The sequence below is a fragment of the Plecotus auritus genome (assembly GCF_963455305.1).
Source record: "Plecotus auritus genome assembly, chromosome: 9".
NCBI lineage: Eukaryota > Metazoa > Chordata > Mammalia > Chiroptera > Vespertilionidae > Plecotus > Plecotus auritus.
In genome coordinates this window covers 43234966-43262365 of record NC_137783.1, presented here as the reverse complement: position 1 = coordinate 43262365, position 27400 = coordinate 43234966, and the positions used below count along the sequence as shown (strand labels likewise).

General features: G+C 38.1%; 1 protein-coding gene across 5 annotated transcripts in view; it reads right to left on the bottom strand.

Moving 5' to 3' along the window:
- CCAR1 (cell division cycle and apoptosis regulator 1) overlaps positions 1 to 26285 on the bottom strand; it is a 53825-nt gene extending 27540 nt beyond the window's left edge. Inside the window, exons 1-10 of one of the 5 annotated variants that reach the window (XM_080687993.1) lie at positions 26190 to 26279; positions 24894 to 25016; positions 17606 to 17778; positions 16951 to 16995; positions 12208 to 12240; positions 8562 to 8755; positions 7268 to 7382; positions 6960 to 7152; positions 3459 to 3588; positions 2853 to 3014 (exon numbers count right to left, since the gene is read on the bottom strand). In XM_080687993.1, the coding sequence (XP_080544119.1) occupies positions 2853 to 3014; positions 3459 to 3588; positions 6960 to 7152; positions 7268 to 7382; positions 8562 to 8755; positions 12208 to 12240; positions 16951 to 16995; positions 17606 to 17778; positions 24894 to 24966 (1118 nt within the window). In that variant the 5' untranslated portion in view covers positions 24967 to 25016; positions 26190 to 26279. Of the gene's footprint in view, positions 1 to 2852; positions 3015 to 3458; positions 3589 to 6959; positions 7153 to 7267; positions 7383 to 8561; positions 8756 to 12207; positions 12241 to 16950; positions 16996 to 17605; positions 17779 to 24893; positions 25017 to 26066 lie in introns of all 5 variants that reach the window. The other 4 variants (XM_080687995.1, XM_080687994.1, XM_080687996.1 and 1 more) reach the window with 4 other exon arrangements.
- Positions 26286 to 27400: the final 1115 nt, after the last annotated feature.

Genomic DNA, 27400 nt, shown 5'->3' with positions numbered 1-27400 from the left:
ACTATATTGTCTTTTAAAAGGACAATTAAAACAAGAGTATAAAATGTGAGCTAATATATAGGTATGTCTTTTTATTTGAAGCCTAAAAATAAAAAGTATAGAATGATAAACTTGTCAGTTATGATTACTGATATAATTATACTTTATTTGGATAAGATTCAATTGTAAAAATGTAAAAAAAAGGTATGTGAGTTTTGTTTTTGTTGTTTTTAAAGAAGAAACTGTCTAGTTTCCCATCACTAGAATTTTTGAAGTTGTATCTCACCCCATAGGAGTAAAATCTATAAAACAAGAGATAAAAAAAATACAAATAAATCATTTCTTGGCATACAGTCTCTTATAATCATATTACTATAAGAAAATCTTGCCGAAACCGGTTTGGCTCAGTGGATAGAGCGTCGGCCTGCGGACTGAAGGGTCCCGGGTTCGATTCCGGTCAAGGGCATGTACCTTGGCTGCGGGCACATCCCCAGTGGGGGGTATGCAGGAGGCAGCTGATCGATGTTTCTCTCTCATCGATGTTTCTGGCTCTCTATCCCTCTCCCTTCCTCTCTGTGAAATATCAATAAAATATATTTAAAAAAAAAAAGAAAAGAAAATCTTGATTTCCCATAATTATAAGAAGAGGTATGAGAACTTTAAAAATCATTACTATTTATAATAGGTTCATTTGATGTTATGGAAATTTACTTCAAAGTGGTGATGTGAAACTCTGAATGTCTAACTTGAAAGAAGATAGATAACTGTTCAATTTACATCCTATATATCAACTCTTTCCAGAATAGCATTATAAGCTGGGAAAAGATGAGTTTAAAGTAGAGCTGCTCGCCCCGGCCGGCATGGCTCAGGAGGGTCTAGGGTTTGATTCCCCATCGAAAGCACATACCTGGGTTGCAGGTCTGATCCCCAACCCCAGTCAGGGCGCATGTGGGAGGCAACCAATTGATGTGTCTCTGTCACACGGATATTTCTCTCTCTCTAAAAAAAAAAAATCAACGTAAAAGCATCCTCGCTCTTTGGGTGAGGATTTAAAAAGTAGAGCTGCTCTATTTAATATCTTTGGGACTGGAGAGAGTTTTGGTTCCAAAAACGTTTTCTCAAATATACAGACTACATATTTTAAGTATACAAGTAAACAGGGATAACAAGAAAACTACTATAAATTAAGAGTAGTTGTGCCCGGCCGGTGTGACTCAGTGATTGAGTATTGACCCAGGTCCAAGAGGTCCTAGGTTTGATTCCAGGTCATGGCACATGCCTGCATTGGGGGCTTGATCCCCAGTAGGAGGCATGCAGAAGGCGGCCAATCAATGTTTCTCTCTTATCAATGCTTCTATCTCTCTATACTTCTCCCTTCCCCTCTCTCTCAAATCAATAAAAAAATTTAATTAAAAAGTAAAAAACAAGAGTAGTTGCTGACTTGACCACAAGCAAGAGTAAATGAAAATCAACTACATAACAATTAAGCAAAGTCACCAAGCAAAAATTTTTTGGCACTGAGTAGCATTAAGTAAAATACACTGGTTTACTCAATCTAGAACTGAATATAGAGAAATTTTAACGTTTGATAGTACAATATTATGAATATTAATTATAACACTTTGTTAAAATGCAGCAATACTCTCTTAGGACACTGAAATGCAGTTATTTGTTCCTACGTGAAACTGCTTTAAATGCTGCTTGTAATGGTTTATTTTTATTTTACTGTCAATTTGTTTTTTTCTGCCTGTTATTTTTTCTTATACATAACTGCCGGGCCCAGGGCCTTTAGATAATTTTTCCTTTCCCTTAGAGTAAATTAGTCATTTACCAATTTCCCTTTTTATGAATCACAACTTTGCAGCCATTACTGAGTATCTACAAATGACACACACTGTTGCTTTAGATACATGAACTCACAATTCTTGCTAGTTGATAAAATTTCCTCTTTGCATGTGAAGCTCAAAAATTCTTTGTTTTAAATTTATTTATGTATGAGAGAGAGAGAGAGAGAGAGAGAGAGAGAGAGAGAGAGAGAAATAACAATTTTGTTGTGCCGCTTATTATGCATTCACTAGTTGATTCTTGTATATGCCCTCACCGGAGATTGTACCCATAACCTTGGTGTATTGGGACGATGCTCTAACCCAGTGGTCGGCAAACTCATTAGTCAACAGAGCCAAATATCAACAGTACAACAATTGAAATTTCTTTTGAGAGCCAAATTTTTTAAACTCAAACTTCTTCTAACGCCACTTCAAAACAGACTTGCCCAGGCCGTGGTATTTTGTGGAAGAGCCACACTCAAGGGGCCAAAGAAACGCATGTGGCTCGCGAGCTGCAGTTTGCCGACCACTGCTCTAACCAACTGAGCAACCCAGCAGGGCTTCAAAAATTCTTAGTAAGTAACTTGCCCATTATTTGATTCCAAAGACTGAAAATGTTTTGTTTATTTTTTAAACATATAGACATGTGTGTATGTTTTTATTATACTATATTGCCACAGCTAACTTGAAATATTTAATCCATTCCTGTATTATTATTTTATCATACACAAAGGAATATGTATAAACTTAATAAAGTTAATAAATCTGGATCTTAAATGATTCTAACTTTAACGAATAACTTCATCACCGAGTGGCTGCCTTTTTCAATAGCTGATATCTTTAATGAGTGTATGAAAATAATGTAATCCTGGCAAAGAACTAAACTGCTACTTCAAATTGCATTTCTCCTCTTTGTATAAATTAAAATTATTACGTGTAAAGAAATGAAAGTTGTGAGAAAAATATATCTGTATATAACACATTCTACTAAGCTACACAAAATTACAAAACTAATAATTTAATAAGAAGTGGGGGAAAATAACTTACCAATCTAAAGAAAACTTTGAAAACTGAACTGTGTAACGTGGGACAACACGGCGAACTCTCCGAGGTGATCGTTCTCTCTCTCTTCGAGGAGATCTCTCCCGGGAACGTTTTCTCTGAGGAGATCTTTCTCTGGATCTACGTCTATCTCTCTCCCTTTCACGACTTAAAAAAAAAAAAAAGCAAAATTTTCAAAAATTAATAATTTTTCTAGCGTTATCTAAGAATTCCTTCATGAAATAAGTTAATGTAAGATTTTACAGTATACTTTTTTAAATAACTTTTTTGAATTGTGGTAAAATATATACAACATAAACTTATCATTTTAATCATATTTTTATGGCATTAAGTGCATCACATCATCCCCATCTAAAAACATACCTTCGGCCCTGCCAATGTGGCTCAGTGGTTGATGGTTGGCCTACGAATCAGGAAATCACAGTTCATTCCTGGTCAGAGCACATGCCCAGGTTGCAGGCTAGATCCCCAATAGGGGGTGTGTGCAGGAGGCAGCCGATCAATGATTCTCATCATTGATATTTATCTATCTCTCTTTCTCTCTCCCTTCCTCTCTGGAATCAATAAAAAAATATATATTTAAAAACATACCTTCGATCATCTTTTCTGTTAGGCACTTGATCCCCTCTGTCATTCCTTCCTGAAAATCTGGATGGTGGATCTAACCTTCGTGCTGGTTGTGGCTGTGAAACTATACGAACAGGAGGCTGCAATAAACCAGCTTTAAAAGATACAGAAAAAAACAAAACATTTTTACTTAAACGAAGTTCAAAAGCATTACCTGGTTAAAATTTATACATAGAAAATGTTGGCTAAAATGTCTGGCCCATGAATGGTGGAGACAGTTTTGTATATTTGCGTATTTTTTTTACAACTCCTTAGCAATGCAAAATCCATTTTAGTTCAGGGACAACACTAAACCAGGCCGTGGACCAAATCAAAGGGATATAGTTTGCCAACCCTTGATCTTCTGATATTAAACCAAAGACTGCTATACAAGATATTCACAGGGTGCCAAAGTATCATCCAGAGATTATCTACACAGAGAAAAAAAACCTCTTATAATACAAATATTTATGGCCACCACTTTGATCATGTAATCAAATTTAGCATCGATAATAGTGGAAGTATATCACAAAATGTACCTCCTAGTATGATGCAATATAAAGTACAAAACATTGCCTATAATATGTTCTTGCCTAATTCCTTTAGACTTAAGCTAGAGTTTATAGGTTTATATGGTGGTGGATAGAGGAATAAGGTAAAAATATCACAAGGAATCAAGACAAATCCAGAATACAACATTCCAAAAGAATCTACAAATAAACTAGCCCATTTCTTCAAAAAGCCAAGGTAATAAAATAAGAAAAAGTAGAAGCTATTCTAGAATAAAAAAGACTAAAGAAACATAACCAAATATAATGCATGAAACTTGGCTTTCTGTTTAGGAAAAAACAACCTTAAAAGACATTTGGGCCTGGCTTGTTGGGCTCAGTGGATAGAGCATCACCCTTCGGACTGAAGGGTCTTGGGTTCAATTCCAGTCAAGGGCACATGGCCGGGTTGCGGGCTTGATCCCTAGTAGGGAGCGTGTGGAGGCAGCTGATCAATGATTCTCTCTCATCATTGATGTTTCTATCTCTCTCTCTGTACCTTCCTCTCTGAAATCAATAAAAATATATATTTTTTAAAAAGACATCTGGGAGACAACTGAAGAGATCTGAATATAAATACATAGGGTATTTAAATGCTTTTTCTTAGATGTGATAATAGATTGTGGTAATATAGGAAAACTCTTTTAGGAAGGACATGCTTAAATATATGGGAGTGAAAAGTCATAGTGTCTGGTAATTACTTCAAACGTTTAAGCTAATATGTATATTTGTTAATTTATGCAGACAAAACACTGATAAAATGTGAAATGTTCAGGTTGGGAAGTATACAAGTAATCATTATACTGTTCTTTCAACATTTTTATATACGTGAAAATTTTTCATGAAGATTTGCGAGAGAAAAATAACCTGCTAACTTACGAATATTTCTTATGTTAAGTAATAAATAATACACCAGATAAAGATCAATGGGCTGGTATTACTGAAGGAAACCCTTGCCAATACAGATTTCCCTACCATTCTGCCAAGTGAACCCTACCACAGTCCACTGATCCCTTCTCTCTCTCTTCTACTGCTCTTATTGCTCCTCTCAAGCATCTACCAAACTCAAGGGATACATCACCATCAGAAACACTGCTTTCTTGAGCCCTCCCACAGAAGCTATGTCGCTTTTTGAGAGAGTGACGGGGGGAAAATGGTATTCAAGTCCCTATTCACAACTGAAAACAAATCCTCTAAGGCAGTGGTCAGCAAACTGCAGCTTGTGAGACACATGCGGCTCTTTGGCCCCTTGAGTGTGGCTCTTCCACAAAATACCACGTGCAGGTGCGCACGTATAGTGCGATTGAAACTTCGTGGCCCATGCGCAGAAGTCGGTTTTCGGCTCTCAAAAGAAATTTCAATCGTTGTACTGTTGATATTTGGCTCTGTTGACTAATGAGTTTGCCGACCACTGCTCTAAGGAAAAAAAGACGAGTGGGAAAAAATAAATTATAGGACTAAAGATCAGATACATGGAAGAACCAAGAAGTCTGGAAACAGCCTGGTATTACCTAGTAAGTTTAACATACACAAACCCTCAGACCCAGCAATTTCACCAGAAAACATATGCCCTAGGGAAACCTGTGCACATTGCCTCACACATATATGTGTTCACAGCAGCAGCTTCAGAAACCAAGAACTAGAAACAACACAAATGTTAACCAAAGAACAGATAAACTGTATACTATTCATACTATGGGAATATTATGCAATAAGGAAAATGAAGACATTAGAGCCACACAGAATAATATGAAAAAATTTAAAAACATAATGTTGAACAAAAAAATTTGTACACAAAAGATTATATAAATAGAATCACAGATTATGTAAAATTCAAAAACAAAACTAAACTGTATTATGAGGATATATTCTTAGAGGGTAAAACTATTTAAAAAGAATTAACTAGCAATATTGTATTTTTTTGTCCAAGTGGTGATTTACACGGGTGTTCACTAATAATGTTATACCGTTTCATCACTTTGCTTTAAGTGTATCATAATTTACAATAAAAGAGAAAGTGCCACTATTACATTTTTTAAAAATACCAATTAAATAGGCTTCTATTAACCCAAGGCTATAATTTTAAACATTGTTTAAAAAATCCCAGAGTTTCAAATAATCACTATGCAAAAGAAAACTTAAAACACAGCTCATTTATTTGATGCTCTATGGTTCAATGAGGAACTTAAAGGGCTATCACCAAACTCTACATGTACATAAAATGTTATATTTATAAGAAATAAGGCTCAAAAACATTTACTTCAGTTACAGATAAGATACCAAAATGGGGACAGAGTACTAAAAGTTTTCAGTTTAAGTTAGCAAAGAGCACGTCTTTTGATAAGAGCAATAAAATAAAAAAGTTTCTAAATAGCTATAAAAGTAGAAGTGGCTTAGCCCTGGCCGGGTGGCTCAGTTGCTTGCAGCCTTGTCCCGTACACCAAAAAGTTTGCTGGTTCAATCCTTGGCCCTGGAGGGGAAGGGTCAATGTTTCTCTCTCTCCCTCTCCCTTCCTCTCTCTCAAAAATTATTAAAAATATATCCTTGGGTCCGCTGGCGTGGCTCAGTTGTTGAGCGCAGTCCTATAAACCAGGAGGTCACTGTATGATTGCTGGTCAGGACACATGCCTGGGTTGAGGGCTCAATCCCCAGTGTGGGGAATGCAGGAGGCAGTCAATCAGTGATTCTCTCTCATCACTAATGTTTCTCTCTCTCCCTCTCCTTCCTCTCTGAAATCAATAAAAATATATATTTTTAAAAACATATCCTTGGGTGAGGATTAAAAAAAAATAAAGTAGAAGTGGTCTACACAAAATACTTAATTTTCAAGTATTTTGGAAGTCCCTATTTTTTTCATAATTAAAAGTATACTCTTATTATTTTAACAATTATGTATTAGTCTGAAACATAAAAAACAAAGATACATTGCATATAATACCTTTCTGCTGTGGCTGCTGTAATAAAGGCTGTGGTTGAGTCTGCAACAGTGGTGTAATAGAAGCTGCTGAAATCTGTGCCTGGAGCAGTGACTGAGGCTGGGGCTGAGCCTGAACACCAAACGTTGTTTGTGGTGCAATTGGCTGAAGTACAGCAGGAGGAGTCTTCAGTAAAGGTTGGGTTTGGGACTGATTCTTAACAAAACATAAACAAATAAAACAAAATTTTAAAATATGAAAGAAAAATCTTTATAAATCAGACAACTTGGTGACCAAGTTTCTACAATAGCTAACTCAATATTTCATATACCTGATTTGGTAGTGTTTGAATTCTTTGTGCATTCCATTTAAATGGCATATTGGGGTTATATGTAGCTTCAACCAATACTCTGTCACCCACTTGGGGGGTTTTCCCTTTGACAGCACTGGGGGGAAAAAGAAAAAGCACATTTAAAAGAGTTTCCTCCAAAAAAAGATTTACAAATTTGGTATTTTAAAGTACATTATTTCAAAAGCAAGAAAAGAAAAAGAAAAAAAAAAGGAAATTATATCTAACCTCAATATAGTCAACAAAAAAATAAAACAACCAGCCAGTGTAGTTCAATGGTTGAGCTCATCAACCTATGAATCAGGAAGTCACAGTTTGATTCCCAGTCAGGACACATGCCCAGGTTGCAGGTTCGATCCCCAGTGTGGGGCATGCAGGAGGTAGCTGATCAATGATACTCTCTCATCACTGATATTTCTATTTTTTTCCCTCTCCCTTCCTCTCTGAAATCAATAAAAACATGTGTTTTAAAAAAAGATTTTAGTATGTAGGTAATCCTCATACTTTGGGCTTTGGAAAGATGAGAGAAAGGCATATAAAATTTGCTTTGGACTTTGGAAAGATGACAGAAAGGCATATAAAATGGAAAAATAGGAGACCCACTTTCAAAAAAATCATATAGTAAGGTCATTAGAAATATATTTGAAATCGCTAAGGAAATTCAGTAACAAAATACTATTTTGGCTATGTTAGTTCACCAATCACTCAATCCTATTTATTAATATTTTAATTTTAAAATGTTTTTAGTACCCTGGCTAGGTAGCATCTTCCAGATATGCTAAGGTTGTGGGTTTGATCAGCAGTCCGGGCTTACACAAGAATCAACCAATGAATGCATAAATAAGTGGAACAACAATCGGTTTCTCTATTTCTCTTTCCTTTCCTCTCTCTCTAAAATCAATTTTTAAAAATTTTATAAAAAGAATGTTTTTAGTTTATGCATCACTAGATAAGTGAAAGAGAAGATAAATTTTAAAAGGCATGTGATTATTTCAATCCCTAATTTCATTGTATGTCTAAACATGAAAAAATTAGAAATAACTCATTCCCATAAAATGTTTATAAAAAATTCACATAACTAGTTCATTTAATAAGCAAATGATAACTTCAGTCACATTCTCCATTAAAAAAGATCATGGGTACAAGTATGACAAGCTAAATGATTAAAACATAAGATTATAGCTAAACCACAATCCTATGCACAATTAAGCAGGTACTATCAATATACATAATGTTAAATACAAAAAAGCATCTGCCAACACCTAACAATGTTTACCTAAGCTGAAAGAATACATCTTCATCCACAAATCCAAATGTATCGTGTAGTTTTGTGACTACTCCTGTAAAAACACGCTGTTTCTGAGGTTGGGTTTGTTGCTGACTGGACCTTGGTGTTGGATAGGATACAGTTATCTGTGCTGCAGGCTGAGGCGTAGACAGGCTAAGACTTGTAGGCAGTGCAACAGCTGGCTATAAAACAAAATCAAAATCAAATTAAGGTAGTGATTTGAAATAGTCTACAAATTCTCTAAAAATCAATTTTAAAAATCTAAAACAATAAAAAAGAAATAGTCTAGAAATAAAAAATAACTCAAAATGCTAAAAATAATTTATTTGAAGTTAGAAAAATACACATGTACACCTTAAAGAATCAAATTTAAAAAATAGGTCATTTGAGGAAAAAGATACTGTAGTACAATGAGTTTAAAGAGCAGTGCTTAACCTGGCTGGTGTGTCTCAGTGGTTGAGCGTTGTTTCGTTTGCAAGCTTGATCCCCAATGGGGAGCATATAGGAGGCAGCCAATAAATGATTCTCTTACATCATTGATGTTTCTCTCTCTCTCTCCCTCTCTGAAATCAATGAAAAAATAAATGTATATACACATAAAATAAACACTTTAAAAAATATATGTGTATATACACATATATTTTTTAAAGTGTTTATTTTAGTTTTCTCTTAATTCAAAATCCATAGTGGCATCATAAAGACTCAGGAAAGTCCTATATAAGTGAATTAAGTCATAGAAAGACCAATATGTATGATCTCATTTGGAAAGCGGCTACAGTGTTTGGACAGGTTATGGTCCGAACCTGTGATCCCACGTGGCTAAGTGATATAAGCTGCAGGAAGTAGAGCAAGTAAACAAAGCTTGATCAGGTGCATGTAATTGAGTAAGATTTGAAGCCCACGAGAACGTTGTAAACATCTTGACCACGCCCTAACTTTGCCTCGTGGAATCTGGCTATAAAGACTCGGCTTGCAGGCTGTGACGCTGTCTCTCCATCAGAGAAGGCAGCGTCCCACCCAGCCCCAGCTTTCTTCTCTTGTCTGTCTTTTCTTAATTCTTCACCGCCCCATCTCAGGCTCACCAAACCTGGCCCTGCTGGTGCGGCACAATCTCACTCATGTGAAATTTAAAAAAACACACAAAGATCTCAAAGAAACAGAACCAAATGGTGGCTGCCAGAGGAGTATAGGGGAAATAGGTGAAGGTGGTCAAAAAGTACAATCTTCCAGTTACAAGATAAAAAAGTTCTGGGGATATAATGTACAACATGATGACTATCCTATATAATAATCCTATATAATAAAGAGGTAATATGCAAATTGACCATCACTCCAACACACAAGATGGCCACCCCCTTTTGTGGACACGATGGCCACCACAAGATGGCCAGCAGGGGAGGGCAGTTGGGAGGGACCAGGCCTGTAAGGGAGGGCAGTTGGGGGTGATCAGGTCTGCAGGGAAGGGCAGTTAGGGGCAACTAGGCCGGCAGAGGAGGGCAGTTGGGGGCAACCAGGCCTGCAGGGGAGGGCAGTTGGAGGGGACCAGGCCTGCAGTGGAGGGCAATTGGGGGGTACCAGGCCTGCAGGGGAGGGCAGTTTGGGGGAACCAGGCCTGCAGGGGAGGCAGTTGGGAGGGACAAGGCCTGCAGGGGAGGGCAGTTGTGGGCGACCAGGCCTGCAGGGGAGGACAGTTAGGGGTGACCAGGCCGGCAGGGGAGGGCAGTTAGGGGCAATCAGGCTGGCAAGGGAGCAGTTAGGCATCAATCAGGCTGGCAGGGGAGTGGTTAGGGAGTGATCAGGCTGGCAGGAAGAGGCAGTTAGGGGCAATCAGGCAGGCAGGCGAGTGGTTGGGAGCCAGCAGTCCTGGATTGTGAGAGGGATGTCCGACTGCCTGTTTAGGCCCGATCCCCTAAATGAGCAGAAGGACATCCCTTGAAGGGTTCCAGACTGGAGAGGGTGCAGGCTGGGCTGAGGGACACCCCCGCCCCCGCGTGCACGAATTTCGTGCACCGGGCCTCTAGTAGTTAATAAAACTACTGTATATTTGAAAGTTGCTAATAGAGATCATAAGTTCTCATCAAAAGAAAAAAATGTATAACTATGTGAAAGTAATTATTTAATCAAATTTACTTTGGTAATAATCATTTTACTATATATGTAAAATCATATTGTACCTTTAAACTAATACAATGTTATATGTCAATTACATCTTAATAAAACTAGGAAAAAATTAAAATGTTAACACTTGCATTGGTCTTTTCTGGCACAATCAAGCATAAATAACACATTGATTAAAACGTCTGCATAGAAATAGAAATAATGTCAAAATAAAGGAGCAATCATCTGATTCTTCAAGTCAGACCATGGGATTTGTTTTACACCTACTCAATAAAGCTAGTCTCCAAGTTCAAAAATTTAAAAAAATAAAAGCAAAGTCCTATATTCATACAGTAAAAGAACTTAGCATTTCTTAAACTACAATCACAAAATTATTTTCTCATGAAATTTCTTTAACATTCTAACACACTAATGGTTTATGGGCAGACTTTGGGAAATGTTATTCTAAGAAAAGACAAAATTTTACAGCTTTTCTACTTAATTTGGAAATTCTACTATTAGAGATTGAAAATATGAAACATGTTAGATTTTTATTTCTTTAATAATAACAACAACAAAGTTTGAGGTTGATTGTCCATTTGAAGTGTACTTTAAAAAAAACAACTAACAGGTTCAAGACTAAAAAGGTATAAAAAGTTATATAGTAAAGAGCTCCTCTCCTACTCCTATTCCTCAGCTGCTCATTTCCCTAATCATGGGTGCAATATATATTAGAGATTGTGTTTTCTTTTGAACTTTTGCACAGTATTTCACTCAAAGTACATACCAGGAGTCAGTGAACTATGGCACATGGAAAGATATTCAACACACAGGTTATGATTTTTGTACTGCACACAAGCCAAGGATAGTTTTTATACTTTATAAGGGTTATAAAAAAGAAAAAAGAAATGCAAGAGATTTTAACTGACCCATGAAACCTAAAATAAACATTACATATCCAAAGTTCAAAACCTTAAAAAAAATTTTTTTTAAATTGATTTCAGAGAAGGAGATAGAAACATCAATGATGAGAGAGAATCACTGATCGGCTGCCTCTTGCATGCCCCCTACAGGGTTAGAGCCCATAATTGTGGCATGTGCCTTGACATAGTTTCCAACCATGACCTCCTGGTTCATAGGTCAAAGCACAACCACTGAGCAACACTGGCTGGGCAAAGAATTTTTTAATGTTACTAAAAATTAAGCTGATAATGTAAACAGTTACTTCACCTTTAAGGTCAACCTTAAAAAGGTATGTAATGTGTACAAAAATTTCCTAAAAATATTCGTTCAAAGAAAATATAAATGCCAGTTATCAGTATTAAGTTTAAAATAAGACCTTATACTAGTATTTATTCAAACTAGATCACAGTTCAATCTGCAACCAAAAGCTATAAAAAACAAAAACATACTTTTCATTTTTATTTAGCATAGTGCTAAACTAATATGTGAATCCAAAAAATATTCATTTTTCAACCCTCAAAGAAAAACTTTGCTCTACTCTTCATTCAAATACCCAAAAGAAAATCAAACTAACCTGTGTTAAAAGGGTCTGCTGAGGTTGCTGCAACTGAAAATAGAAAACACACAAACAGGAAAGAAAAAAGAAAAGGATCAATCAAAATTGTCTCATATATGCTTTCTTCATTTAAGAAAAAATTCCTATTATGTGGCTACTTCTAATTGAGAAATATGTAAAAAGTAACAGGTCATTAGGTATAAAGTTTCCTACAGATACTTTCAACAACTGCAGACCTGATATATAACTCATTCAAAAAAAGTAAGAAAGTCATCTTTTTTTTATTTTATAAGAATAACACCCACAGAAAACCTCCCTAAGTCCCTACTGGGGAAGGTTTCTAGTTATGTCACATGTTAATTACCATGTTACAGAAATTATTCAGTATCATCCATATGCTACTTGTATCAAAATATCACTGGCTATCCAATTCATACATATGCCCGTAAAATGAGAAGCACTCCTGATGGTCTGTTTTGCCACTGCATTGGAATTATAAAAGACAACACAGTCTGACATAATTTTTCCAGCAATAGCTAAGTATAGTATTACCATAAAGTAGAAGGAATTGGTATAAAGGGGGAATATTTATTTTTAAAGAATTACATTATTTTTTAAAATATATATATATATTTTTTTACTTCAGAGAAGGAGAGGGGGAGATAGAAACATCAATGATGAGAGAGAATCATTGATCGACTGCCTCCTGCACACCCCCTACTGGGGATCAAGCCCGTAACCCAGGCATGTGCCCTTGAATGGAATTGAACCTGGGACACCCTTCAGTCCACAGGCCGACGCTCTATCCACTGAGCCAAACCAGCTAGGGCTTAATATATTTCTTTATTGATTTCAGAGAGGAAGGGAGAGGGAGAGAGATAGAAACATCAATGATGAGAGAGAATCATTGATCGGCTGCCTCCTGCACAACCCCTACTGGGGACTGAGCCCACAACTCGGGCATGTGCCTTTGGCCGAATTCGAACCTGGGACCCTTCAGTCTGCAGGCCGACGCTCTATCCACTGAGCCAAACTGGCTAGGGCTAAAGGGGGAAATTTTAAAACTCTGGAATAGAAACTTAAGCTAGGCTAAAAGAACCTATATGAAGTTCTAATTCAAAACACTCAGTTGACATGGAGTCACCATGATTTATAGGTTAAATCTAGCAAATTACTATTTTTCTCTAAGTCAAAAATGAATGATATTCTTTTATCCTATACAATAAAAGGTTAATATGCAAATTGTCCTGAGTTCGACCGACTGGGAGTTCGACCGCTCGCTATGATATGCGCTGACCACCAGGGGGCGGCATGGAACAAAGGAAGGCTCCAGCTGGCAGCCAGAGGAAGGCAGGCCCCGATCGCTGGCCAGGTGTAGTGACCCTACCCATGCACGAATTTCGTGCACTGGCCCTCTAGTTCTTCAATAAGAAAATTTGTGGGATATTTTTGGTTTTGTTTTTTAAAGAATACTCAATGACCTGGCTGAGTGGTTCAGTTGGTTGGAGTGTTATCCCATGTACCAAAATGGCTGCAGGTTCTATTCCCGGTTAGGGCACATGCTTGGGATTGGAGTCCAATACCTGGTTGGGACACGTACAGGAGGCAATGAATAGATGTTTCTCTCTCAGAACAATTTATTTCTCTCTCTCTCACTCTCTCTCTCTTGCTCTAAAAATCAATAAAAAGATATCCTTCGGTGAAGTTTAAAAAAATACTCAGTAAGAGCTTTTTAATTTTTTAGGGATCAGATAGGGAGAAAAGATAAATGTTCATTTTTGTTTGCAAAGGTGTAATCTAGTAAATTGTTTAGGTAAAGATAGTTTAAGAGAGAAAAAAGTTCCTTATATCTATAAAGAACTTAAATTAGAGGTTTCAAACAAAAAGGCTATAAAAATTTTGTTTTTTCATCAGTTCATTCGGTCCCATCTAATTCTTTTTTTAAAAATATTTTTATTGATTTCAGAGAGGGAGAGGGAGAGATAGAAACATCAATGATGAGAGAATCGTTGATTGGCTGCCTCCTGCACGACCCATACTGGGGAACAAGCCAGCAACCCTGACATGTGCCCTTGACCTGAATCGAACCCAGGACTTTTCAGTCCACAGGCCGATGCTCTACCCACTAAGCCAAATCGGCTAGAGCCCATCTAATTCTTGTTCTGTTTGATCTTGGGTTGGTGCTTTTATGAACCCATCAGCTTCTCCATTAGTTCTAGAAATCCCTACTCAGTCCAGTGGTATAAAGTTATTAAGCAATGTCATTAGAAGTATGTACTCCAAAGTGACTGTCATAATCCTCTCCACGAGTCTGTGAAACAGTTCTCTGTTGAAGATGAAGCACTTCAGCTGACTGCAAGAGCTTTCACTAAAGCCTCAAAGTAAAACAGTAACTTTGCTGGCTTTATTAGAGGTCCAGATATCTCAGCTATAGGCTGCTAAGTTAAGAAAAGTTGGTTTTAAATTCATTCATCTAGACAGAATAAAAATTTTTTATTAAAAAAAAAAAAAGAGTAATGTCTTTTTAAAAAAATATTTTTTAATTGATTTCAGAGAGGAAGGGAGAGATAGAAACATCACTGATGGGAGAATCATCGATTGGCTGCCTCCTGCACGCCCCCTACTGGGGATCGAGCCCGCAACCTTGGCACAACGGCCCGCGGGCTGGATCCGGCCCATTCGGCTGTTCTATCCGGCCCGGGGAGCCGAAAGAGCGGAAGGTTCTCTTGCTCTCCCCTCCACTCCTTCACCAGCAGCAGTGTTAACATGGCAACGTCGGGAAACACGGCCGCAGCTCCTTCTTCTGAGTGGGCAGATTTATATCCGCCCATTCAGTAGAAGGAACAACCTCTCAATCTTCCAGAGGCTCCTTGTAATGCCCGCGGATGCGTCCCCCGACATCACCCTGGGAATGCGTAGACACGTTATCATGGTGATGTAGGGAGACACACCCCTGAAGAGCACAGTATCAGAGCATTAGCTAAAAAGGAGACCAACAACACTGTTCCCACTGAAGTTGATGTTTTAAAGACCAAAAACCTTTCAACCCAGTTTACATTGCCATCTACATCTACGTCCCGGGCATAATTTGGAAGTTGCACTAAAGAAAATGTTTAATTTACTGTTTACACATTTTGTTCTTTTCTATTTGTTTTAGTTTTAAATTATTTTATTATATTTAAGTTTAATTTGAAAGGCATTTGTACCTTTCCTTTGTTAGGCAATTTTATTTTGCCTTTGCCATCTTCAATATAAGGTATGTTATTGTGCTATGATTCCTCCATTTTTTGAAGTTTCAAATTATAATAATTAGTGTTTACATTCTTTTTGTTAAAATGTTTGAAATGAATAAAACTATTGAAATAAAAAAAAGACCGTACCCTTTTATATAATGATGTTTACTTTGAATTTATATTAGTTCACACAAACACTCCATCCATGCTTTTGTTCCGGTCCTCCAGTCCAGTTTAAGAACCCATTGTGGCCCTCGAGTCAAAAAGTTTGCCCACCCCTGTACTAGTATGTGCCCCGACCTGGAATCGAACTTTGACTATCTAGTTTGATGGGTCAATGCTCAACCACTGAGCAACACCAGCCGGACAGTAATGCCTTTTTTTCAGTCAAAATAATTTTGAGTATTGGCATTTTCATATGGTTCAACCTAACACATAATCTTTAGTAATATATTTATTTCATTAACAGTACTGAAATAAGTCTAAGGGTGTTCTGAAAACAAGAGAGCCAACTTTAACATCCATCTCTAGTCAATTTTTAGAAGTTTAAAGCAATTATTTGTGGTATAGTGTAATCTTCAGAGAAAATGCAGTGCTTCTGAAACCCCAAAGGACTTAAGCCAAGGATGAAATTGGGGCATGGATCTAGCAATGAGAGCTTACAGACTGAGAAGCCTGTTTCTCCGCAGTGTCTTTGGATCCAAGTTTTGGTCCCCCTCTCCTGTATCCTTTTCCTTTCCTGACCGCTATACTTTCCTGAAGCTTTTTAAAGGCCCTGAAAAAGAATGAAGACTACCTCTTAACTCTGGAGAAGTCTAGAATGGGTGCTTAGTCTAGAGCATATCTAGATTTCTGCAGGAAAAATGCTTTTCCCTGACAAGCTTCTCCTGAGGTTGTTTTTCTTAGCTCTTCCTACATCACAGATATGAGACCTTGAGAAACACAATTAGAGTATAAGCCTAGGGAAAAGGGACCAAAGAAACTTGGTTTTAGTCAGGAGTTTTCAAATTGGGAGTAGGGTGGGAACTACAAGAGTAGGTTTCCTCCCATTTTCAACAGCTCTATTTTTAGTATTTTGTGTATTGGGTTTCAGTATACAATATCATTGGGGAAAAAGGGAGAGGTTGTGTTGCTTTAAAAAATAAAGGCTGAAAGCCAATGTCTATCCAGGGTTTAGGTTTCATGGGAAAAAGCTTTTCGTTTTCACATGTAACCTAGTACAGCACAGTAGGACTAGAGGCTCCAGACAGGAGTATTGGGGACTCAGAAACAGAGGGATTCTTTCTAGATTACCCTCTGCATGCTTTCTTAGAAACATGTGGCAAACACTGGCTGCTAGTTGAAGATTTGGGTTTTCAGGACCTCTCTCCTATCTTTCTTTTCCTTGAAGACATTTTTTTTTTTACATACGCCAAAAGAATTCAAATCACATATTAAGGTAGCTGACAAGAAATAAATTGTATATGAATTAAATTGGAAAAAAACACTCTTTAAAAATCAGTTTTTAACATGAAAGATGTAAACTAACCTGTTGTTGCACACTATACAAGGCCTGCTGAGGTTGTGAATATTGCTGGGGGAAAAAGATTTTTTAAAGAAAAATATGCATATTAGTTTTATTCATTATCAAAAAGCAATATAAATACAAGCATATAAATATATAAGCAGAATTATACTAAAATTTTCTGGAACAGCGCAATGTCATCCAAAATAAACAAAATAGTGATTATACTCTGGGATCCAACAAGAACTGAATTTTGTTCAAATAATTAAGATATATGAACTGCCCAATTTAATAGTTTTGACTATGCAACTATACTCCTCACTATGTCCTAGTCCAGTGGTCGGCAAACTCATTAGTCAACAGAGCCAAATATCAACAGTATGACAATTGAAATTTCTTTTGAGAGCCAAATTTTTTAAACTTAAACTTCTTCTAACGCCACTTCTTCAAAATAGACTTGCCCAGGCCGTGGTATTTTGTGCAAGAGCCACACTCAAGGGGCCAAAGAGCCGCAGTTTGCCGACCACGGTCCTAGGCATATGTAATTTTTATCTCCAGAAAAAACTAAGCATAATAAAAACCCACAACCATTCATTCTTTAAAAACTGAAGGTGCCTACCCTTGTTACACAGATTTAATAGTTTTCTAGGTCACATATCAAAACCTATTAGAGATTCACCTGTTGCAATGCAGCTGCTGCAGCTGCGGCTTGTTGCTGCAATGCTGCAGTTTGAGTTAACTGATAGTTTGCTGGGGTTTGCGTGGTAAGGCCTGCTGCCGCCAATGCAGTTTGCTGTGTATAAATGGTAGGAGATGCTCCAAGGAGTGATGGCTGCTGAACACCCAATGCAGCTAAAATGAGATTAAAAGGAGGGGAGGGGATCAAGATTATTTGGGTCCTTTCCAAGAATTTTCCATGACAGCTTAGTTATGCATTATGGTCTGCCATGGTTTAATAAAAACACAGAGAAAAGTTTTCAGTAATGCTTGTTGAATTTAACTGATTAATGTACCATACCAGATCCCAATGACTTTAATATTAAATGTTCATGTAATGATACAAGAAAACATCCATCTATAAAATTAAAATACAGAATGAACCTAACCAACCTTACCTAAACCAAGAGGCTAAAAGTACCCACAAAAAGTATTTAAAAAAACTAAAAAAACAAAACCATATTGCTTGTAGAGAGAAGGGGGAAGTATTTTAGGAAGAACAAAAAATAAATTATCTTACAATAAAATTCCTGTTTTATCTTGAAGCAGATGATAATAATACATTAAGGGCAATGTTGCTGAAAGTGATCCATCCATAATACTTCCTGCTGGACAGAATATTCACTTACTTTTACTTTGCATTAAAAAATGTAAAACTAAAGACAAAAGCAACACTTAAAAGCACAAAATTTTTAATTATAGTGCACTACTGTACTGAGCAATGAGAGCTAAAATTAACCACATAGTGACTAAAAATGATCTTTACATATGTCAAGTAATTGGGTGGAGGGCTCATAATGACAGGTTTAGGTACTTAATGTTTAACGGATGTTTAAAGGCTAACGGATGCTTAATGTTTAAGGCCTAAAAGCTGAAGAGAACACAAGAAAGATTTTACTTGATGCTTTTATGCAATTCCATTAAATGCAAAAAAGCAATCAATTAAAAATTACAGTCTAGCCGAAACCGGTTTGGCTCAATGGATAGAGCGTCGGCCTGCGGACTGAAAGGTCCCGGGTTCGATTCCGGTCAAGGGCATGTACCTTGGCTGTGGGCACATCCTCAGTGGGAGGTGTGCAGGAGGCAGCTGATCGATGTTTCTCTCTCATCGATGTTTCTAGCTTTCTATCCCTCTCCCTTCCTTTCTGTGAAATATCAATAAAATATATTTAAAAAAATAAAAAATAAAAAATAAAAATAAAAAAAAAAAAATTACAGTCTAGCACTGCATTTCACCAAACTGTATCTCCTGAAACAGTAACTAGCTCTCCAGGACTTTAAAGTTTGACAAAAAGAGGTCCAAGTTTTAAAAAATATAAGAAACAGTGGCCCTGCCCTGGCAAGTTTGGCTCAGTGGATAGAGTGTTGACCCACAGACTGAAGGGTCCCATGTTCGATTCTGGCCAATGGCACATGCCCGGGTTGTGGGCTCGATCCCCAGTAGGGGCCGTGCAGGAGGCAGCTGATCAATAAAGAAATATACTTTAAAAAAAAAAAAAGAAAAGAAAAGAAACAGTGGCCCTGGCTGGTTTGGCTTGGTGGATAGGGTGTCGGCCTGTGTACTGAAGGGTCCTGGGTTTGATTCTGGTCAAGGGCACATGCCCGGGGTTGTGGGGCTTGAACCCCGGTGAGGGGCCGATCAATAATTCTCTCTCATCATTGATGTTTCTATCTCTTTCCCTCTCTCTTCCTCTCTGAAATCAATAAAAGCATGTTAAAATGTTAAAAAAATCAAACAGTAAAATAAGCACATATTTTTACTTCAGAATTTCTTAGAACCTTTAATATTCCACCAAAAATTATGACTCTCAAAGAGATTACCATAAAAGCAATATTTGCTCATGGAACACTCCCTTTCCCATCTTGCTTGCATCAAGAATAACTTCAAAAATTGCTGCTCTATAGCTATTAATCCTATAGTTAATAATCCTATAGAAAGAATAATATTCTTTATAGGAACAGAATAGAGAACACTAATGAACTAACTAAAGTACCTAGTCTACAATAACCCAGAAAATCTTTAGGAGTGTGATATTCACCATCAATCAGTTGTTTAAGAGTACAAGCCCGGATGGCGTGGCTCAGTGGTTGAGCGTTGGCCTATGAACCAGGAGGTCACTGCTTCAATTCCTGGTCAGAGCACATGCCCAGGTTGTGTGCTCCATCCCCAGTAGGGGGTGTGCAGGAGGCAACCGATTAATGATTCTCTCATTGATGTTTCTATCTCTCACTCTCTCCCTTCCTCTCTGAAATCAATAAAAATATTTAAAAATAAAAATAAATAAATAAAACAAACCAACAACAAAGGCAAAAACAGAAAACAAACAAGTCCCAGAAATCATGTTTGGGATTCCGGGAAATTACAAATTATTCCCTACAAAAACACTATTCACAATTTAAAAAGGAGGAAAGAAAAAAAAAAAAGAAGATCCTAAGGTCGGGGGGAAAAACTTTCCAAATATCCTATATACATAGTATTAAATCCTTACTACATTAATCTTTAAAAATATATATATATATTTTATTGATCTCAAAGAGAGGAAGGGAGATGAAGAGACAGATAGAAACATCAATGAGAATCATTCGTCAGCAATCTCTTGCACACCCCCTACTGGGGATAGAGCCCATATACGGAATTGAAACGTGGCCTCCAGGTTCTAAGATCGATGCTCAACCACTGAGCAACACTGGCAGGCTACCCCATTAATCTTTTCTCTTTTACATTTAAGGTAAGTCAGATGTCATAGATGGGCAGAAAGAAGAAACCAGGACTAACTAAATGTATTTAAACAGAAAGAAGTGGGGAACATCTTAACACCAATGTCCATTCAAAATGAGGTTAATTGCAATGAGAACAGAGAAAAAGGTTCCAAAATCTAAGGCACAGATTCTAACTAGTGGATTCTGTTAACCTTCTGAACTTGTATGCAAAATTTCAGACCAGAAATTCCAGTTTTCATCAGATTTTCAAAAAAGGTTAAGAACCACTGTTCTAGAATAATAGAAGCAAAATTCTCATGTAAACACAAAACAGGGAAAGATGCTAGGAAAAGTTATTATTATTTAAAATTATAAGCACCTCCTTCAGCCACGTGAGCTCTGACCTTAGATCTTCTCTGTTGCACTCTGCTGGTACCAATTTCCACAACTTTGGAAAGTATTGATAATTGCCACAGAAAAAGGGCTCAGAGCCAGAAAGTCTATTTTTTTCCTCCAGCTTTTTTTTTCCTACAGCTTTTAGTGAGTTCTGGACTCACTTTTGTGTATATCTGAGAAATTATCCTTGCATATTTGCATATAGCTTTCTTTAGTCTTAAGAATTATTATAATCGAATTCTGCAAGATAATTCTGTAATTTGCAAAGCAAAAAGTTATTAACCTCTGATTTAATCTTTCTGTCTATATAAGTGGCTAAACACTTGTCAGCAGGAGAACTTTTCCAATTATCCATATTGGAAAGTCTGTTCATTTATCTGATTCAGTATGTTTGTTGAAGGTCTCATGACCACCTTAAACAAATACGCTTATCATTATATATCAATATTTCTACAAAGTTATGAAATGAGTCCTAAATGACCACAGGCTACTAGGTAAATATGTAAATTTAAGGGCTGTTTTGTTAAATGTTCAAGGACAAATATAAAATACATTATTTTCTAAAATGTAAAATCAGTTTCATATGACTGAAATGTTCATGTTGTAACATACTAGTAGCTGTTATATACTGAATAAACAGACTATTTAAACCCAAAAGAGCCTCCATGTGTTTGAATGTTTTTGGTTGTTTTTACTGTAGTTGATTTCTAATTTCATTCCACTGTGAAACAATGAATGGGTTACCAATGAGATCAAAAAAGAAATCAAAAACTTCATGGAAACAAATGGAAGATGAACACACAACAACCCAAAATCTCTGGGACACAGCAAAAGCAGTTCTGAGGGAAGTTCATAGCATTACAGGCCTACCTCAAAAAAAGAAAAAGGAAAAATCAACAATAAACTATTTAACCCTACAACTTAAAGAATTAGAAAGAGCCCTAACCGGTTTGGCTCAGTGGATAGAGCGTCGGCCTGCGGACTGAAAGGTCCCAGGTTCGATTCCAGTCAAGGGTATGTACCCTGGTTGCGGGCACATCCCCAGTGGGAGGTGTGCAGGAGGCAGCTGATGTTTCTCTCTCATCGATGTTTCTATCTCTCTATTCCTCTCCCTTCCTCTCTGTAAAAAATCAATAAGATATATTTTTTTAAGAACTAGAAAGAGAACAATAAGAAAAGCCCAGAGTAAGTAGAAGGAAGGAAATAAAAGATTACAGCAGAAATAAATGACAGAGACTAAAAAAACAATACAAAAAAAATCAATGAAACCAAGACCTTGTTCTTTGAAAGGATAAAAAAAATTGATGAACTGTTAGCCAGACTTATCAAAAAACAAAGAGAGAGGACCCAAATAAATAAAATCAGAAATGAGTGGAGAAGTAACCACTGACACCACAGAAATACAAAGGATTGTAAGGAAAATCTATGAACAACTATATGCCAACAAGCTGGACAATGTGGATGAAATGAACAAATTCCTATTACACTATGGTATACTATGCAGCAGTAAAAAAGAAGAATCCCTTATCCTTTTAGACAGCATGTTTCTATCTCTCACTCTCTCCCTTCCTCTCTGAAATCAATAAAAATATTCACAATTTAAAAAGGACGAAAGAAAAAAAGGGACCTGGAGAGTATCATGCTAAGTGAAATAAGTCAGTCAGAGAAAGACAAGTATAACATGATCTCACTCGTATGTGGAATCTAAGTTACAAAATAAATTGATGAACGGAGTGGATCCAGAGACATGAAAGCATGGAACAGAGTGCGGAAACTCTGGCGGCAGGGTGGAGGTGGAGGTGGAGTGGGGGGGTGGGGGGGTGGGAATCTCGTATGCATATATGCATGGCCCATGGACACAGACAACGGGGCAGTGCAGGCCTGGGGCAGGGGCAGGCTGGAGGAGGTCAGTGGGAGGGGAGGGGGGGAAGGGGACAAAAAAAATCCACAAATAATTTCCTACAGCACAAATACAAGCTATGCTTACACAAATCCCATTATTTACATATGAACTCTTTGGTGTCTCCTTTGTTCAGTCTTAAAATAAAAATAAAAAATAATATACATTTAAGTAATTAAAATACAAATGTTAAGAACTACAGACAGAATTCCACCATAACAGCTACTGTACTTAAATAATACAGATATGAATTTAAAACAAATCACATGTTGAAAAGTCAGGTAAAAACATGTTCAGTTTACCAAAATATCAGTACACAGTACTTGCTTCTGGACACACAGTAGTTGCTAATAGTTCCTATTTCATGAAAACTAAGTCAAAACTATTATCTAACATAGAGGAGAAATATTTGAATCTGAAATATAATTTATACCTATATTTCATATTATTTCCAGTTGCCTACAGAACTATTGATCATTTATTCCCCCCAAATCAAGAGTAATTAAAATAAAAACCCTTAAAGTATCCATTCCTTTAAGGAGAAAGGTCTCCTACATAACTAGTCATGTCTATCAAATTTTAGATACCCAAGTTAGAAGATCACAGTGTCTCAGTAATTGACCTCAAATTACAAAATAAATATTTAAAGTAAAATGCAGCAAAGAGCGAGCAGTTTGGAAGTTTTATAGTTTTTCAAAGGTTAAGCTGACTGACCTAATAGATTTAATTATCAGATATATCATAAATAAAAATATATTTAAATTAAAAGAATAAGCTGAACTTTTCTGGATACTCAAAGAAACTCAAGTTTTCATTATGTAGAATCTTATTTAAAATTCAAACCACAAGTCAAGAAATAGTAAAAACATTCTTCCTAAGAGCAATGGGAAGAACTTTACTGAAACAAAATTTTCAATGACATTCTTTATTTTGAACATGTAAATATTCATTTGCTCCTTTTATACATTTTTCCTTTGCTTGTTAAATTCTTTCAAGTTGGTTTTTCTACTTTCAATTCAAACAATTAAAAACTAGTCATGCTCCCAGTAGGGGGCGTGCAGGAGCCAAGATATCAATGATGTTCCTCTCATTGATGTTTTTCTCTCTATTCCTCTCTCTAAAAATCAATAAAAACATAAACTTTTAAAAAAGTACAGTCCAGCAGTCCAGGGGAGGGGGGAGTTAGAGCAACCAAAGGACTTGTATGCATGCATATTAGCATAACCAATGAACACAGACACTGGGGCGGTGGGGGCTTGCCCAGTGGGAATGGCTGGGGGGGGAGGGGTCAAGGGGTGGGGAAGAAGACATATGTAAAATTTTACACAATAAATAAAAAATAAGAAAAAAACATAAAAAAGGTAGTTGAGCCCTCAGCACACTGCAGTCCACTTACACATGGATTTTTTCAATAAATATGTACAATACTGTAAGTGTATTTCCTCTTATACTTTCAATAACATTTTCTTTTCTCTGGCTTACTTTTTTTAAAAATATATTTTATTTATTTTTTACAGAAAGGAAGGGAGAGGGATAGAGAATCAGAAATATCTATGAGAAACATCGATCAGCTGCCTCCTGCACACCCCCCACTGGGGATGTGCTCACAACCAAGGTACATGCCCTTGACCGGAATCGAACCTGGGACCCTTCAGTCTGAAGGCTGATACTCTATCCACTGAGCCAAACCAGTTAGGGCTCTCTGGCTTACTTTAATGTAAGAAGTACTGTATATAATACATATAACATATAAAATGTGTTGATCAACTGTTTGTGTTATCAGTAAGGCTTCCAGTCAACAGCAGGCTACTGACTATTAGTAAAATTTAAGTTTTGGGGTAGTCAAAAGTAGTACAGGATTTTCCCGTGGGATGGTTCCATACTCCTAACCATTTCCTGTGTTCAAAGGTTAACTGTATGACTTCTGAATACTGGCACCTTAACATGCCAAATGATTCTGGTAACCTCTAATGAATGAGTGGCTGCTAACCTCTAACATAACTAAATCAACTAGGTCAATCAACTTAACGTTTTTAAAACTATAAAACTTCCAAACTGCTATGTAAAACAGGGTGTGTTTTTTTGCTAGTTAACCCATGAATTTTTTTAAAAAAGAGATTCACAGACAAAATTAAAAGACACATCATTTGCACATATGTTACAGTATTATGCATAGCCTGATTCCGTTATACCATGCAGCCCACTCCCCTGTCACCCCCGCCCCATTTACAGTGCATGTGCTCAGGAGTCTGACCTGGCTGAGACACTGCAGTGGCTGTAAACTGAGTAGCCCATGGCGGATTCTTCTGTCCTCCAAACTGAGCCATGGTGAAAGCCGGGGGGAAACCTTCGCTTGCTTGTCTTCTATAGCAGCGATCTGTTAAGAAAGGATCCACATTTTAAAGGTCAACCGAACCATACATATCACAAAAGAAATGTTCACTTTGTCAAGGACATCTTCACAGTTCTACGTACAAATAACAAGGGGCAGATGAAGGTCCGATATGCAGCAAACATTTTTACATCAGGTAGTTCACAAAAGTATCCAACCTCAATACGTGACATTAGGGGCAGACTTACAAGAAAGGCACTTTCGGCTACAAACTGTCACATTGAAACACAAGGCCATCGCTGTTATCTACCCAATTCTTACCAGTAAGAAGCGCACAGCTTTATGTTCAAAGGAAATAGAGCCTGCATGCTTCTTTTGGCAATGACTCGGGGGTTCAAAGTGGTGATACCAATAACGGAAATTGGAAGACAACGAGGAAAAGTATTCAAGAATATAATTTAAATAACGAACATCTCCATACTTTCTCAAATAGGTAAGAAATTAGGGGTCCCTGTTCTCTTCCCTCCCTCGAGGGAAAAGACAGTTGAAATAACGGATGCCCTTTACAGAAGCATCGCGAAGATCCTCTCGGCCCCCCCCCCTCAAAAAAAATGCAAGCCAGAAAAGGCGCAGATCTCAGCCCGCGCACCCTCTCCTCCCGCGACTCGGAGGAGCCGGAGCTCTGCCATCCATCTTCCTCCCCAGCTCCAGCTCCTCGCGGGCTTCAGACCAGGGAAGGCGGAACCCTGCGTCCCAGGAGACTGGGCGAAGGACCCAAAGAGGAATAGAGAGCGCCCTGGTCCCCGGAATCCCTGGGCCGCACGAAGAAAGCCTTCATCTCCCCAAACCCACGGCGCCCCGAGTGGTCCCAACGCCCCGGCCCGGAGACCAGGGCGCTAAAACCGCAACGGCTCGAGAGCGAGGGATGGAGGTCGGCAATCCCATCGACTAGACCGAGGCTGAGGGGCGCTGGGGGAGCCTTTCAGGGACCACAGGGAAAAGCCTGAGTGGGGGAAGGGCCGGCCGCGCGGGGCCTGCTCCGCCCCGCACAAAAGAGACCGTGTCCCTCCCGCCCCAGCCTCACGAGAACCCCACCGTCGTAAGCCCAGGGATGCCGTGCTACCAAAACGGTCGCTCCCGGCCCTTCCGCGGGCCGATAGGACGTTAAGAACCCGGGCTCCGCCGGCACCGCTTCAAAGGAGAGGACCAGACCTTCACCTGAATCGGCTGCCGGCTAACACCGAAGCCATTTCAAACCCGTCAGCCTCTGGCGCATGCGCCAACTCCCCCTCTTCCTCCACGCCTCTCCCTCCTACCCATCTCTCCGCGGGGTGGCGCCGAGTGTACGTAGTGCGTGCGCGCTCTCCCGCTTGTTTCACTACGCAGCTAGAACCAGAGCGTGCCTACGGAAGGTTACCTCGGCTTCGCCTAACAATGAGCAACAATGAGCCCACCTGTGTCCAGGCGCGAGCTCTGCGGGAAAGGCTTTCCAAAGGATGGGGAGGGGGAAGGGGTGGCGGTGAGGGCGGGGAAGTCACGTGATCGCGTGAGCCCGCCGCCATTTTGTGGTTTTTCTCCCCTTCCCTTTTTTTTCTAGTTCAAGTACTTGGAAGAATGGATATATCTTGTGGCATCTCCCTAAATTTTGATAATTTGAGATAAAATTTTCTTAACATGTAATTCACTGTTTTACATATTTCATATTGTACAATTCACTGGCTTTTAGTATATTCATAATGTGCAACCATCATGTCCATTTATATATATATATATATATATATATATATATATATATATATATATGTATATACACACACACACACACACACACACACACACACACACACACACACTCTAGAGGTCTAGAGGCCTGGTGCATGGATTTCTGCACCAGTGGGGTGCACCAGTGGGGTCCCTGGGCCTGGCCTGTGGACATCCCCCAAGGAGTCCTGGATTGCGAGAGGGCATAGTCCAGGCCAAGGGACCCCATTGGTGCATGGTTGGTACCACTGGAGGGCTCCAGGGCATCCCCAGTCCTGATCAGCCAGACCCCAGCAGCAAGCTAACCTACCGGCTAGAGCGTCTGCCCCCTGGTGGTCAAGTGCGTGTCATAGCTACTGGTCAAACAGTTGCTTAGGCTTTTATGTATATAGAATATATATATATGAATATATATATATATACATATATATATATATATACACACACACACATATACATATATATATATATATATATATATATTTTTTTTTTTTTTTTTTTTTTCAGACAAGAAGGGAGAGGGGGAGGTAGAAACATCAATGATGAGAGAGAATCATTGATTGGCTGCCTCCTGCATGCTCCAGATTTGGGGGGGGGGGGGGAGTGTCAAGCCCATAACCCAGGCATGTGACCTGACCAGGAACACAAACTGTGACCTCTTGGTTCAC